Source organism: Lemur catta, chromosome 16 (genome assembly GCF_020740605.2).
Source record: "Lemur catta isolate mLemCat1 chromosome 16, mLemCat1.pri, whole genome shotgun sequence".
Classification (NCBI taxonomy): Eukaryota; Metazoa; Chordata; class Mammalia; order Primates; family Lemuridae; genus Lemur; species Lemur catta.
In genome coordinates, this window is record NC_059143.1 from 6,679,364 (window position 1) to 6,696,208 (window position 16,845).

The 16,845-nt window shown below is 33.1% G+C and overlaps 1 protein-coding gene across 8 annotated transcripts in view; it reads right to left on the minus strand.

The window, feature by feature from the left end:
- The window catches only part of ANKRD12 (ankyrin repeat domain 12), a 113,979-nt gene that overhangs the window by 51,446 nt on the left and 45,688 nt on the right, over nt 1–16,845 (minus strand). For 4 of the 8 annotated variants that reach the window (XM_045527252.1, XM_045527250.1, XM_045527249.1 and 1 more), the window contains exons 4-7: nt 15,420–15,488; nt 11,207–11,353; nt 7,944–8,144; nt 3,079–3,221 (exon numbers count right to left, since the gene is read on the minus strand). In XM_045527252.1, the coding sequence (XP_045383208.1) occupies nt 3,079–3,221; nt 7,944–8,144; nt 11,207–11,353; nt 15,420–15,488 (560 nt within the window). The remainder of the gene's footprint in view (nt 1–3,078; nt 3,222–7,943; nt 8,145–11,206; nt 11,354–15,419; nt 15,489–16,845) is intronic. The other 4 variants (XM_045527254.1, XM_045527256.1, XM_045527253.1 and 1 more) reach the window with 3 other exon arrangements.

Here is a 16,845-nt window from a genome sequence, read left to right on the forward strand (position 1 = left end):
CACCCCTAACACTTATCTCCATATCTCAGTCATCCACGGGGGTGGGGTGGGGGGTAGAGAGGTGCAATTATTGGGCTGGGAATCATTGGGCTTGGGAAGGAGATATGAGGGCCAAAAATACTTTGATCCAATCCTCTATTTCCGGTCCTGTTTGAGTTTTATTTTGAGACAAGGTTTTCCTCTGTTGACCAGGCTGAAGTGCAGTGCTGAGGATCATAACTCACTGAAGCCTCCAACTCCTGGGCTCAGGGGATCCTCCTGCCACAGCCTCCCAAGTAACTGGGACTACAGCCATGAGCCACCACTCCTGGCTAATTTTTTTTTTTTTTTTAATTTTTTGTAGAGATAGGGTCTCACTATGTTGCCCAGGCTAGTTTTGAACCTTTGGCTTCAAGAGATCCTCCAGCCTTGGCCTCCCAAAGTCCTGGGATTACAGGTATGAGCCACTGCACAGCCTCCAGTCCTATGTTAATGAGCACTTCCAGAGGTAACTGGTGCCATCAATTCCTGAGCTTTAGCTGCTCTAGAATTCTGGGCTGTAATGGCTTTGGTTTCAATTTTCTGGTTTCTTCTAAATCAGAGGTGGGCAAATTATGGCCTGTGGGCCAAATCTGGTCTGCCAACTAGGAACAGTTTTTATGTTTTTAAAGGATTGTTAAAGGAGAGGAAGAGAGAGAGGGAGAAGGGAGGAAGAGGAGGCAGCATGCGGCCTGCAAAGCCTAAAATATTTACTATTTAGCGCTTCACAGAAAATCCTGTTCTAGATCAGTAGCTGCTCATTCCTTTAATTCTCACCTTCCAAAATATTAGTTTTCTGTTTCTTCTGTTCTTTGTCTTTGTGGGTCTATGTCCTTTAAAATTTCTCCTTACTGTCATTTATGGGGTTTGAGAAAGTAACGGAAGCAAAAAAATTTTTAATCATTATAAATAATACTGTAGTAAAAATGTTTATGAGTTGAATTTTTCCATTTTTGGGCTATTACCTTAGACTAGAGCCTTAGAATGAGAAAACAGAATAAAGGATCTTGATATTGCTGAAAGCTTTCTACACCCACCCATCAGCAAGTCATTAATTAATATTACATGCCTATGAGTCAGGTACAGTTGGCTCATTCAAACATGTTACAGAAACTCTAAAACAAATCACATTTTACAGACCATTTGCATATGCAAACAATTATTCTAAAAGGGATTTAAGGCAACTTAAAGTTGCTTAAAACATAACAGGCAAAAAATTAGAACTAGGTAAAAATGAGACAAAAACGTACCTAAAATAGAACTGGGAATAAGGCTAGTATAAACGTGTGTATTATGAACTACTATACATTTGCAAATGGTGGGTCAAAATTAGGTTCTTAATAAGTTATGTTAATTCTCTCTTACTCTAAATAATTTAGAGCGGACAGATCTGTTACCCTTCTGCTTCTCTCACATTAGAAATGCTTTACAGATAGTTGAAGCTGTCATGACTATTACTAAGTGAAAGAAATCCTGGTAGAGGTTCATAATACACGGAACAGATATACAAAAATGAGTTTTTGGTAGCTCTCATTTCCCTCCTCCTTAGGCACAAGTAAAAGAACAAGGACACAACAGCTCTCAACAGCTCTTGAATTGTGACTCCTACTATTCCAGGCATGTTAGTAGGAGGAAAACCAAAGGTCCCTTGAAAATAGCGTGCCAGTCTCTCTCTGGAAAGAGACTGGCAATAGTGTGAGTCCTTGTAAATGCATGAGCTCAAAGGTCAGGTTCTGGAAATATTTTGCAGTTATGTGCATATTTAGAAACGTGTACTCACAGAAATCATGTCTTAGTCACACAGGCATAATTCTTTAAATTATACTGAGAAATGAGGAAACCTTTAGATATCACATTTAAAGGAAAATTATTCATCTTTAGTAAACTATCAATAATAATGCTTTAAAAAGGGCAAAAAGTACAGTATTTAAAATATGTCATAACCAGAAAATAAATCAATTTCTGATAAATTCAGACAAATGGGCAAAGTACCCTATATATTGTCAGGCCTTATGGATGATTCATCCTTGGTCAGCCATTCATCCATCCATCTACTTACACATACATTCATGCTAAATTTATTGAGCATTTTGTATGTGACAAGCAGTTCCAGAGTCAATAACAGAAAACAACACAAAATGCCTGTATGCATGGTTTCAGCAGTCTAGTGCAGGAAAAATGACATGAGACAAGAACATCAGTAAAATATAACATAGGATGTGCTATCACATAGGTTTGTACAAATTGCCAACCAAGCAGAAAGAACAGTCCAATGTTAAGCAAGCACCAGTTTAGGAAAATTGATATTTACAGGCTACATTTGTCTTCACTCAAGACAAAACTCTTTATTGAAAAACATGGAAAAATATAAAAATGTTTAATTGAGAAAGACAGCATTTTTAATTCCAAAATTTTAGTTCTAAAATATTTTGAACTTTAAAATACACCAACATAAAGGCAGCTTTTAAATATTTTACCTCAATCTTTTACCCCTGACATTTCTATAACATTTTAGATTTCAATATGTGTTTACATGCAATCTTTTTTCCTTCAAAATGTCCCCTTTCGATAGGTATGATTTATTATATAAAGATGAGGAAATGGAGATTCAGAGAAGTAACTTGTTCAAGACCACACACTAATAAGCTGGCCAGGTCAGAACTGAACTCATACTGATCTTCACTCCAAATTCCATTTTTGTCTCAACTAAAGTAAAATGCCTTTTAAAAGATAGGCAGCACAACACCGTAAAATTTTTATTGTATGTAAAATATGCTTTAACCACTATCTCTAGTTGTCTGATAGTGGAATGCCTTCAAATGAAAATTTTGCCAAACCGTTTAATCAATTATCAAATTAAGTAGATTATTTTATGAAAAGATAATGGCTAAACCTATGAATTAGTAGTTAGAAAAAAGGAAAAATAAAATATAGATGAGTTGATCAAGCAATGAATGAAATTATGACATAAGATCATATAACTAAAAATTGAACAAAATTACTATGCTTTGAATTTATATTTTTAAAATGTATATTATTATTTTTTTCTATCATACTTACATCTCTGTGCCCACTACTAGCAGAATCATGGAGTGGAGTGTCATCATCTAAACCTTGTGTATTAACATCTGCTCCAGCTGCTATAAGTATCTTAGCAACATCATAATATCCAACATTGCAAGCTTCATGCAGTGGTGTCCAACCTAAAGTTAGAATATTAATTTAACATATGATTCACTTGCATTAATTCAAGATACATGCTTTTCACATACATAACCTATGTGTGATATATGAATTCTAAATTGCACATGGCACAAAAGGAAAAAGGAGTAAAGCAGCAGCTACTGCAAATAAATACCTAAGAACACCACCAGTGTTACTGAAGATTCATTCAAGGTAACATTACAGTTGACTCTTGAACAACATGAGGGTTAAGGATGCCAACCTCCATACAGTTGAAAATACACACAAAACTTTTGACTTACCCAAAACTGAACTATTAATAGCCTACTGTTGACTGGAAGCCTGACAGATAACAGTTGATTAACACATATCTTGTATGTTGTATGTATCATACTATATTCTTACAATAAAGCAAGCTAGAGAAAATAAAATGTTACTAAGAAAATTATAGGAAACAGAAAATATATTTACTATTCATTAAGTGGAAGTGGATCACCATAAAGGTCTTCATCCCTGACACTTTCACACTGAGTAGGCTAAGGAGGAGGAGGAGGGGTTGGCCTTGCTGTCTCAGGAGCAGCAGAGGTGGAAGAGGTGGAGGAGTTAGGAGAGGCAGGAGAGACAGGCACACTTGGTGTAACTACAAAAATGCACTGTAATTTCTGATTTTTTTTGCTTTTTCATTTCTCTAAAACTGTTTATGTTTCTATATGGCACCAATCCTTCCACCATTTGCCTTAGTTTCAGTGCCCATATCATAGAAGGGTCCACAGTCATTAAAAAAAAAAAAAGTCAAAACAGTTGAGTAATTGGAAGCCTTCTGCCAGGCTGTCTACTATCAACTTGTTTTCTGGCACTGCTTCTTCTGAATCTTCTTCCTCATCGCCTGATGATGGTTCAGAAGCACTCATCTCCATCAAGTCATCTTCTATTAATATTATCTCTGTTTTGGTGTCTATTAACTCTTGAATTTCTCCAAGATCCATATCTTGAAACCCTTCACCCACTATCTTTTTTGCCATATCCACAGTCTCTTTCGTGATCTCCTCGACTGGCTCTGTGGTAAATCCCATGAAGTCATACACAACATCCACATACAGTTTTCTCCAGCAGGAATTTATTATTTGGGGCTTGATGGCTTTTGCAGCTTTTTTTGTTTGCTTATTTCTTTGTTTTTCAGACAAGGTCTCACTCTGTTGCCTGGGCTAGAGTGCAGTAGCATTATCATAGCTCATTGCAAACTCAAGCTTCTGGGCTCAAGCAATCCTCCTGCCTTAGACTCCTGAGTAGCTGGGACTACAGGTATACATCACCACGCCTGGCTAATTTTTCTATTTTTTGTAGAGACCGGGTCTCACTCTTGCCCAGGCTGCTTTCGAACTTCTGGCCTCAAGCAATCCTCCCTCCTTGGCCTCCCAGAGCGCTAGGATTACAGGCATGAGCCACCATGCATGGCCTTTCACAGCTTTTTCTATTACAATGATGCCATCTTTTCCAATGATATAATCCTTCTAGACTTTCACAGTGTTCTATCAGGGTTCTCTTCTGTAGTGTTGATAATACTTTCCATGGAGTACCATGTATGATGAGCCTTACAGGTCCTTATGACTCCCTGATCTGATGCTGACTTAGAGACATTGTGTTTGGGGGCAAGTAGACTACTTTGAGGCCTTTGAACTCATGAGGTTCTGGATAGCCAGGGGCATTGTCTAATATCAAAAGAATTTTAAAAGGCAGTTCCTTATTAGCAAGCTTTCTGACATCAGGGACAAAGCAATGATGGAACCAATCCAGAGTAAGGGTTCTGGCCCAGGCCTTCTTAACTGACCCTGGTGTTTACCTTGTCCCATCAAAGCTCAGGAATTAGCAGCTTTATAGATAGGGCAGTCTTGATCATAAACTTAACTGCATTTGCACAAAGTAAAATTAGCCTATATATACCTTACTATCCTAAATCCTGGTGCTCACTTCTCTTCCTTACTAATAAATGTCCTCTGTGGAATTATTCTCCAGAATAGGGCACTTTAATCTACATTAAAAACCTGTTCTGGCAGATATCCTTTCTACTAAAATTTTGATAAATTTTAACTTTTTCCTATGACATCTGTGTATATTTTATGGTAGTAAATGATAAAATAGACTAGTATCTACAAATATGCATTTGTGATATACCTTTTTATTAATTTTTTAATATTTCTAGGCTACATAGTTTATGAGTTTTTAAAAATTGTTGCAAATCTCCAAAAAATTTTCCAATATATTTATCAAAAAAATTCTTCATATTAATGGACTTGCACAGTATTGTTCAAGGGTCAACTGTATTTCCACTGGACTAAATTATGTGACAAAAGTATTATATACTTAATTTTATTCAATAAACATAAACTTGATATAATTTACAATCACCTAAACTACGAAAAAGGATGGTAAAAGGAGGCAAAATATTAATAAGCTTGATTGGTCTTTCAGTAAACAAAACCCCTTATGTTTTAAAGTCTTTATTCTGTTAAGCTGATATAATATTTACTGGATTTAATACTTATTTTAACTAAAAAATTACTTTTGTAATAAAAAGGTTACATGTTCACAAAATAAATACTGTAAAACATTAAAAAACACAAAAAAGAAAATAAACATTATCCATAATCCCACCACTCAGATATAATAATTTGAAGAATCCAGCATAATACCTACTGGCCCTCCCCCACATACTTACAAAATTTGGATGGATAACATTTAACCTGCCTCCTCTAATGTGAAAATAATTCCCTCTGTTGTTATGCTTTTCTACAACATAGTATTGTACTTACTGAATATACCATAATTTATTTCACCAAGCCCTTATTACTAGGGATCTAGATTATTGCTAGTTTTTAAATAATAGAAACAATGCTGCAAAAAAGTATTCTTACAACTAAATCTTCATGCACATCCATGATTAAATACATAAGATAAATCCTTAGAAGTGGACCTATCAGATCAAAGGGAAAGTATATTTTTTAGGTTTCTGATAAAGTCAAATTTTCTTCTAGAATAGATAATGCACATTTTAAATCTCGTTCTTTGAAATCGATCTTGTTTATCACACATTTCCCCACTCACACCAAACAAAGACACAAACTGCAGGTGTATAATAGGGCTAAATGTAGAAACAAAACAAAACCAAATTTGAAAAGTAGAAAATATAGGAATATAGTATTATTCCTATAACACTGAGAAGGCCTTCTTAAATATCAAACCAAAAACCCATAAATGAAAGGATCAATTGATATGATTATATAAAATCATAGTATAATAAACAACACTATAATGAAAGCTGAAAATAAGCCACAGTGAAAATCTTTTGACAGAGAAATAAAATCTAGACTAAATGAAGAGGGGCACTCATATGTTAAAAATAGTACCAAACCAAATGGGCAAAAGAGTGAATCTGGCAATTCAAAAAATGCACATAAATTTCTTATAAACACAAGAAAAGTGTTTATCATCACTATTATTATAGAAATCCAAATTAAAATGAGATTTTTCCTTTTACGTTTTTCAGATTATTTAAAAAATTTTAAATATGCATTTCCTTTGACTTAGCAATTTCACTATTTAACTACTTTCATAATTATACACAAAGATGTTTCTATATGGATTTTCACTACAGTGCTATTTATAGAAATTTATACTATAAAATATTATGTAGCTATTAAAAACGAAGTAGGCAGCCGGGCGCGGTGGCTCATGCCTGTAATCCTAGCCCTCTGGGAGGCCGAGGCGGGTGGATCACTTGAGGTCAGGAGTTCGAGACCAGCCTGAGCAAGACCCTGTCTCTACTAAAAATAGAAATAAAAATTATCTGGACAACTAAAAATATATATAGAAAAAATTAGCCGGGTGTGGTGGCGCATGCCTGTAGTCCCAGTTACTCGGGAGGCTGAGGCAGTAGGATTGCTTAATCCCAGGAGTTTGAGGTTGCTGTGAGCTAGGCTGACACCACAGCACTCACTCTAGCCAGAGCAACAAAGTGAGACTGTCTCAAAAAAAAAAAAAAAAAACAAACAAAAAACGAAGTAGGCTTACTTCATATACTGATGAGAAATATCTGTAAGACATTAAGGCAGGTTACAGAACTACAGATTGATATAGAGGGGAGTAATATAATTTTTTAAAAGTCTATATATAAATAAATGTTCATTTTTTATATATGATGATGAAAATGCAATGAAAGGATAATCTCCAAATTCTTAACATTTCTGTGGAAGAGAAAGAAACTAGGGGTAGGGTAGTGTAGCATGTGAAATTAAAGGGAATTTCTATATTGTTCTCTGCATACTTTCACTGTTAGAATTCTTTACAGGAGGAATGTACTGGTATGCTACTTGAGTAATGAAAATAAAAATAATAATACCATTTTCTCACAGTCTTTATGTTCAAGTTAAATGTTCTTAAAAGAATTATGACTGAATTAACTACTTTGAACACATCATATAACTCAAATTCACCTAGAACAGAAACTAAATTGGGTAAAGAATTATAAGGTAATATGTCAACTAAAATGTAAGTTTAATATGTAAAAATGTGACTAATTATTGACATAGAACTGTAGTGGAGATTCGGGTTTTATATACACACTCCAAAAGTTTTGTAATAATACTTTTAGAACTCTTTCATTTCAGCAAAAGGAATAAACGAATGTGGATTAAACTATAATCAGGATCTGCTCCTGAATATTAGTCTTAAGTTACTAGTCTTACCTGCAAAATCTTTCACATTCACATTTGCCCCTAAACTTATTAATTCTTTAACTTGTTTCACATCTCCTCGAATAGCTGCCATGTGTAAAGGAGTTTCACCACGTTCATTTCTTTTATTAACTTTATCTTTTTGTCGAGATGAAGAACTGGGAGTTTTCTTTTGGGCTGGTGTTGTTTGTGATGGATGATTTGGTGTAGAATCTGTAAGAAAGAAGAAAGTTAACAAAAGTTCTAGGCTAAATATTTTATATACTTAAAGGTTTTTACTGGTAATGTGCTAATTTCCTGGAACACAAGGAATACCTTCTCACTCTAACAACCCAAAATGTGACCCGAATGATACATTAATAACTTGACCCAAATATGCAGAGTAGATCTTCCCCTTGGGCTAACCAAACATCACAATCCAATTCAGAAAAATATTTTATCTATCAGTTCATTAAATTGGTTTAAAATAACAAAGTATCAAGTTTAAAATGATACACCCTAAAAGTGTTTGCTTAATGAATAATTTGATAAATTGCAAAAAATATTTATTTTTCCTAGGCATGTTATGCACTTATTCTAAGACCTAGATGAAATGAAATTGAAGGCTGGAATTCACATCTCTGACAGAAACAAAGCATTGGAGTTCTTCTGTTCTGATATTAAATGCAAATTAAGGTTTCAGCAATTCTAGTATGAAAATGAAATCAAAGATCAACAAGAAATAAGAGTAGTCTGGAAAAAGGCCTGCAGAAATTGTGCTTTGCTTTGATTCCCTTATTCTGATATTTGTTGTAGTTTCTATGTCAAAAACACAAAAGTTAAACTAAAGCCCTAAGTCTCTCCCCCCATTTCAAAACTACTAAAAAAACCCTGGTTTCTTAATCAATTAAAGATTCAAGACATACACATATATATAAATAGTGTTAAAATATATATATACACACACGTACATAGTGTTAATTCTGAAAACTTGTAATAATTTACAAGAAATTGCTCTAAGAGAAAAAAAAATCTATGGAAGTTATCAGTCTTGCAACCTGACCTGACTGGAACTCTACAGTATCATCCTTTCCTTAATAAGAAGTAAGTTTAAGGTTTACTTTTGGATTTTAAAGTACATTGTCTCAGTAACAGTTTCCTATCTAAGTATGTCCAGAATGTATACTCCATAGAGCATCTACCTTATTCATCACTGTATCCTGACTGTTCAGAAGATTTCTTGGTACACAGTGGTACGCAATACTTGTTGAATCAATAAATTAATTTTATTATCATCTTTATAGTCAAATTATTTAAGATTAGCTTGCTGAGTTCCTTAAAAACTAATCTAATGGATAAAACAATTAACCCTACACTCCACGTGTATCTGTATGATGGCAAACAGCTTGATATTCCAAAAGCTTTCCACTTCAGTTCTACACATATTAATAAAGAAAATTAAGAACTTAAAAAAAACTGCAGAACAGTATTACAGTATAATCCTATTTATAATGACAAACAAACTACAACAAAAGACATATTTGTATGTTTATGCCTAAAAAATCCCTGGAAGTATAGATAAGAAATTGTTCATAGTGGTTGCCTCTTTAGAAGAGGCCACTGAAGATGATGGAGGACTTTTAAATTTTTTTTTTTTTTTTTTTTGAGACAGAGTCTCGCTGTGTTGCCTGGGCTAGAGTGAGTGCCGTGGCATCAGCCTAGCTCACAGCAACCTCAAACTCCTGGGCTTAAGCTATCCTACTGCCTCAGCCTCCCCAGTAGCTGGGACTACAGACAGGCACGCGCCACCATGCCCGGCTAATTTTTTCTATATATGTATATTTTTTTAGTTGGCCAGATAATTTCTTTCTATTTTTAGTAGAGAAGGGGTCTCGCTCTTGCTGAGGCTGGTCTCGAATTCCTGACCTCGAGCAATCCACCCGCCTCGGCCTCCCAGAGTGCTAGGATTACAAGCGTGAGCCACCGCGCCTGGCCCTAGGACTTTTAATTTTCGTCTTACTGTATTAATTCTTTAATTTATTCTACAAAGGACAAAGGTTCATGGTATAAAAAAATCAGCTTAAAAACATCTTTCAACTATTAATCTGACTCAAAGTCAACATTTTACAGAAATATTTAAAGTTTAACACTGTAAAATATCTTTAATTTGGCCAGTCTTTCTCAAATTGGAGGTGGAAAAAGTTGAGAGTAACCATAAAAACATTATTTTAAAAAGCAGGAAGCCCTAAAACGTTTTCAGTAGTGAAAGATATTAGATATATTCATGCTTTAATTAAAATTATGATACTTAGAAACTCTAAGGAATTAACCATGTTGTCCCAGTTTTTGAAAAAGAGTCAATATAGGAAAAGGTCACTGAAAAAACCATCTTTTTCAATGTATTTCAAGAGGATCTATCATGTTAGTCAGAGTCTTAAATGAAGATGTTTGCATTCAGAGCCAAAAGATATTTTCTTTTCTCCAGACAAAAGTGATCTACTTTACTATATCCCTGAATGAAAACTATACAACTAAAAATTTTTCATTTGTATTTGTTCAATGATGACTAGTATTAACTATTTCAGCCCAGCTCTCTGGATTTTATCTACCTTTATGCTCCTTTTAATAAAGCAGGTTGTTTGGTCTGTTCCCTCTGTTTTTGTCCTGCTGGTAATCCATCTCCAATTATTTTTGGAGCACACAGTATATGAATAAACACAAACATACATTTGGCACAACATTTTAATTGGAAGTGTGAAATGAAATAGGAAATAAACTTAGTACACTGCAGACATTTCTCCTTTTAAAAGTATATAGTAGATCTTAAGCAATAAAATATGGATTTACATACTTGCTTCTAAAAGTAGCAATGTCATAAGATTATCAGTTTATCAGCATGGTGCTAGTGAACTGAAAAGGAAACCATAGCCTGGAAGCAGCCTTACAGAAAATGGGATGAAAAAAATCATCAGTAAGGTAAAAAAGCACATGGTTCTGCAATAGATTTCTCAAGTTCATTAATCCCTTTCTAAATGATTTATTTTATTTAACAAATATTTACTGAATGTTTACTAAGTACAAAGACCCCTGCTCTTGTATAGCTTCTGATTTAATGGATATAGCCGATAAATGAATCATCCCACAAATAATCATAAAATTACAAACTGATGTTACAAGGAATTCTGATTAAATCCAAGAAAAGATAAAAATTTAAAGTAATTAAAAATACTTGTTAAGATAAGGCTAGAGTTGTCTGAGGAAAACTAAGGATACAGATTAATGATGGTAGGTATCACCTGGACTGTTGTCTCTCGCTGTCATCTGCATAAGAAGTGCCATCTGCTTTCGCTCAGAGAGTGGATAACCAAAAAGAATGCTAACTGGTGTGGATTTCTTATTTCCAGCTTCCTTTTTGGTTTTCTTCTTTTCTGGACCTTCTTTCTCTGGAATTATTAATAAATATGTAAGAATTTGAAAGAAATGGAAGTATTCAAAAGCAAACATAAGACTACTTTTTTGATTGATGCTATACATGTATACTAGCAATAGCCAGAAAAAAGAACAATGGGCTTTTATTATATTATATAAACAATTTTCTTTCTGAATGTTTTGAGAAAATACATTAATTCTATTGTTTTCAGAAAATTAATAACATTTGTAAATTTATTCCTAGTAAAATCTGTACTTTAAAGATTTGTTCTAGTAAAACTAAACTTCTCCAATAATATTTAACATTCCTTAGTATTACATCTTTGAAACTTCTTTCCTTCACTGTAATTTTATTCTTCTTAATTACTGCTAAGCCTATATATCAATGCTCCTTTAAATTACTTTCCTGATTCCAGTAATGATTTGTACAATTTCTCAAAGGACTAAGTATTTACAACAAGTCTCATCACACAGAATAATTACTGAAAAAAGCACTAAATTATTTTATTCCAGTCATATGACAGTTGAATGTGGAATGATATTAATCAAAGCTAAAAATGAGCAAATTAAAGATTCTGTGTAGCTATGGCTTTAGCAGAGATTCTGCACAGATCTAAACATTTATTACGAACTTTCAAAGAGATCTGATCCGTATCACAGTAAGCTCTCAGATTTAACTATTTGGGAAATTCTTTGGCAATGCTGCCTGCATTCCCCATTAAGTGTGAGGAAATTCAGACTGAACTGAATTTCGTAAGCAAGAAATATAGATGTCTGTCTTTTCTTTAAGACTTCTCTAGGAGTTAATGCAGGTGCCCTGTACAAGCTAATACAGAGGTCTGGCTATTACCTATCTGGGAAGTTATTTCTTGAAAAACCCTGTATCAGTACCTGGAATTTACTGATTCAGGTTTAAGGGTACCTACAAAGAGCAGCTGCAAAAATAAGTAAGTAAAATAAATAATAAGTGTAACATAGTAAAAATGAGTGGAAGAAGTGAAGGATCAGTTGTCAATACAGCGGTTTTGTTCAGGCAGATGTGGCCAGCAGCTTGAATACTCAAAGACATCAGCAATTATTAATCTGGCAAGTTTTAAGAACCTAATTATAATTAAAACCTAGTATTATTAGTAGACATAAGAGATTAAAGTAATAAGTCTTCCAGTACCACTTAAGTTAACTAGGATAAACTGCCATTCTAATGGCCTAGAAAAACTAGAGGTGCCAATATTTAATCTCTGCTGCCCACAAATCATTCAATATTCTATAGCTCCTAAAATGTCCATTTTGTTGAATATTTCATTTTACACAAAAACAAAAATGTCAAGACTTGTTTAAATCAACTTTTATTATTTCCAGTATAATGTTTTATTTTCATATTTCTTATGAAATGATGTAATTTAATGATGCAATTTAATGTAAATCCAATCTCAGCACAGTATTTAACCTAACTTATCACTAAATTTATTATAAAGCCCTGAACAGATCTTTGGAGAAGCCTATTTTATCCTGAAATGTATATGTACTCTTTTCTCTTAATAATTTTCTAGATATGTTGGTTCTCCAGCATTTAATGAGGAACCACAATTATTGTTATTTTAATGGTTTTCAATCTGAATAACAAATTTTTAAATTGTATTTCTCTCCTAAAATTAATACATTTAACATTGTGAAAATTCTATAGAAGGCAGAAAAGATCTTTCAAGGAAAAGAAGTAAATCTAGTAATCAGAGGAAACAAAAACCACTTAGTATCTACCCTTAAAATAGATTTGGGGAAAATTGTGCCTTTTATTTTTATTTGCAAAACAATTAAGTTTTTTGTTTTAACTGCATTTTAATACAATTTTTTAAAAAAATACACTCTAAAGTGATATATACCCAGGTGACAATAAAAAATACTTATAAATTCATTATTAGAATGCCATGCTGCTAAATGATCAAAGATATAATTATTATATTTTGGAGAAGAACAAATTAGATATACTCCAAATATTTAAAACAAAAATCCAAATTAGATGCTAATATCCAACATGAACTCTATTTTTGCTTTTACTAAGTTACAATAGTCACTTATCTGACTTTATGTTTTGCATGAGAGATAGATAAGAAAATTAAGTGAATAGTAGCTGGTGTAAGGCAGCTAGGTTACAAACAACTATACCATTCTTCAAAGGTGAAAGTGTTGTACTAATATGTCCCACAGTATGCTTTTTCAAGTTTAAAGCAGTCAACAAGACAATTTAACTGTCCTATAAAGAATGTTTCCTCTGACCTGTCATAACTAAAAAATGATAGGTTAGATATGCATGATATACTATATATTTGAAAAAGTGTTAGATACTTCTCAAGATTCAGTTGTAAAATGTATTTATTTGTCCTAATAACTCAGAACTTTGAAGTTTAAATATAGTTTTACTGAAAAATGTGCTCATTTAGCACAGTCTACTATAAACTTGAAATGCCACTCAGACAGCATAGAGATTTTTAAGGAAAAATCCAAGAAATTCACTTAAGACTATTCAAAGCAAACAGAGAAATGGACTTTTCAACAATCCAACATTTGTTCTTTTAAGGTTCAGAGTATCTTCGGAAATACAGATGTCCCAGTCTTATAATCTTGAAAATTAATGCTTTTCTTATTCTTGTTAGAATAAACAGAAAGTTCAACATGGTCACATCCCAATTGAGTGTAGAGTATATATTAAGGAGAAGAGACAAAATTGTTTTTCTTGGGAGACTAAGTTCATAAACCAATCAGTGTGTAAAAAATTAGTTACTGTGTAAGTAATGAAACAATGGAACTACAATTCAAATAGAGATAAACACAATGAAATCAACCATGTTTGCAATATGCATAACTTCAATTGTGAGAAAAAATTTTGCTATCACTCTCTGGTTCTAAAATATCTATATGAATCTTTAACAGTTGAATGTTTTTATCTTTTGATTTCCTGCCTTAATACTCAGATCATGGATGGCTTCATCTACATACAGATCCTTCAGGTACACACTGGGGCTTAGGAGTCACCTTTAAGAAATGTATGCCTTATTCCATAGTACCTAATTGTAAATATGCCTCATCCCCCACTTTTACAATAGAAACCAGGTACTACTGATTTATCAGCTCGATACCAACTTGAAGGATAATTTGAAGGATAATTACTGGGTTCTATCACCTCCCACCCAACCCAACAAATTTATAAAGTAAATAAAAACCATATCAGAAACAGAAGGTTTATTTCAGTTTTAATAGGTAAATGTCACAAGCTAAAAACTGGACACTTAGATCTAGGGACTAAAGAGTATTTATAATTTTAAAAAGTTCAGAGATAAAAATGTTAGGCCATTAAAAAAAAGAAGCAAAACTTTTAACTAATTAGTTTTCACATATTAGCGAATACATTTACTCTTTATTTTAAAGTGATGGCATTTATATATTCTCTTCTATTCTTCTAACTAGAGCAATCATGGATCAGAAACATATAACTGGTGCCATAGCTGAACAGAGAGGTTCCAACACAGGTAATGGTATTTCTCCAGGTAATCTGGTATTTTAATTCACTTACAGATAAATTCAACCTGGGTACCAAAGTCAATAAAGACTAATGAGTTCAACAGAAAAAAAAATTTTAAATGTGTTTTTTAAAAAAAATCACATGACTAAAGAGTAAGATAATACTGTTTATTGAAATCAGTACTCTTGGTATACCCTGTGAAAGGCATTATATAACAAAATAGACTAAGGACCTACCCTAAGGAGTATCTTCCCATAGGGGTCATTGCGCTAGAAATGCCAGGGGTTGACTTTCACATTGTTTTTTATATGAATGGTGTTCTCCATGCTGTACAGTACAAAATCTGAATGGAGGTATACAGCAGTCCTGCTACAATGTGTTGGATATGATACACTTGATATCTCAGAACAAAACTGGGAAAACTTGGTGTCACTCATGTAGTTCATTATTTAACCAAAGATAACTATATATTGGTTTGAATATAAGTTACTTATCATACAATAATTAATTGTAAATGTGACAGAAACCACTGGCTAAACAGGAGCACCTGATAATCTAATTACCTGAGTACGTCCTGTAAGAAGATATAAGTCTCTCCCCCCAATTTTCACTTGTATGTCCTGGATCTGAATCTACAGAATGAAAAGAGACAGGAGAAAAGAAAAAAAGCACACGAAGGGAAATGCAGAATTCAACAAACCAACATTTTCAAAAGACCACCAGTTAATCATCTATTGTTGTTTTTCCAAAAGATTATTTTTAAGATAAAGCCAAAAAGTACATTTAAAATACAGATATGGCCAACACCTATGATTTCACTATATTAAAGTTGAGAAATTCAACCATGCAGTTTCAATAATAGATATTACTGATGTTATTTATTAAAGCATACCATCTCTTGACACTATATTTTTCAATCTCTGACAAACAATAAAAGAGGTAGTAGTACTCTATCACTGGATTTCTGGTTAGAATTTGTCTTCAGAAAACTTGAACTACCCTTTTTGTTCTATCAGGGTCAAAACTACTCCAAAGACAACAGAAGACTTTGGACTGAAATATCATCCTGGATTACAGACTTTTCTATCAATTATATACATCTCAAATGATATAAATTACTACAGTGATCACTACAGAAGACCTCTTAGAAAGAAAGTGGCCTAAATCAAAGTTTACCAGTTAAGAATATAGAATTCTGTCTAACAATTCATGATAGAGAAATAAGAATATGGAGAATTGACTTCAGCGATATGGCCAGAGTAGATACTACTACTTATTAAAAAATATGCCATTTCAACTCACAATAATACTATTCTGATCTTCATATCCTCAATTTATTGACATATACCTTTTTTTCCGAGATCACTATTATAGATAGTATTCATGATTTCAGTAATCAAGTGTTCAAAAAGAAAGCGTAGAGAACAAGTAACTCCTAAACATAGTATCTGAAAACTTTAAAGCCTAAAAGTTTAGTGATAAAAAGGTTCACTCAATTAAAAGGGTAATCATTAATAACATTTTTTAGACCAATTCTGAAGTGAGTACATGGATTGAACAAGACTTTCAATAAACACATATTTCAAGACTGAATCCCTTAAGTTAGCAAATACAAAAGAATTTCATGAAAAACATTTGACATTTCATTTAAAAACACACAAGAATTTAAAATGACCTCCACAGATTGCAAAGAAAGTGGCAGCCAATAAATTGTGTCAATTATTAATAGGTTAAATGTATTATTGAAAGTAGATCATACTATTTTAACAGATTACACCACAGTGGATAAACTCAACTTACAATTATATTCATTAATATAGGGAAGTAGTTTAACAGTTTATCTAAATCTTTCCTTGGAAGTAACCAATTCACCCTGACGCCACATACCCTTTGGCTTTATTCAGGTAAGCAGGTTTATAGTTGGGACACCTGAATATGTACTCTATAAAAATTTATTTCAGGAGCTGAAAAATTAAAGCTTCCACATCT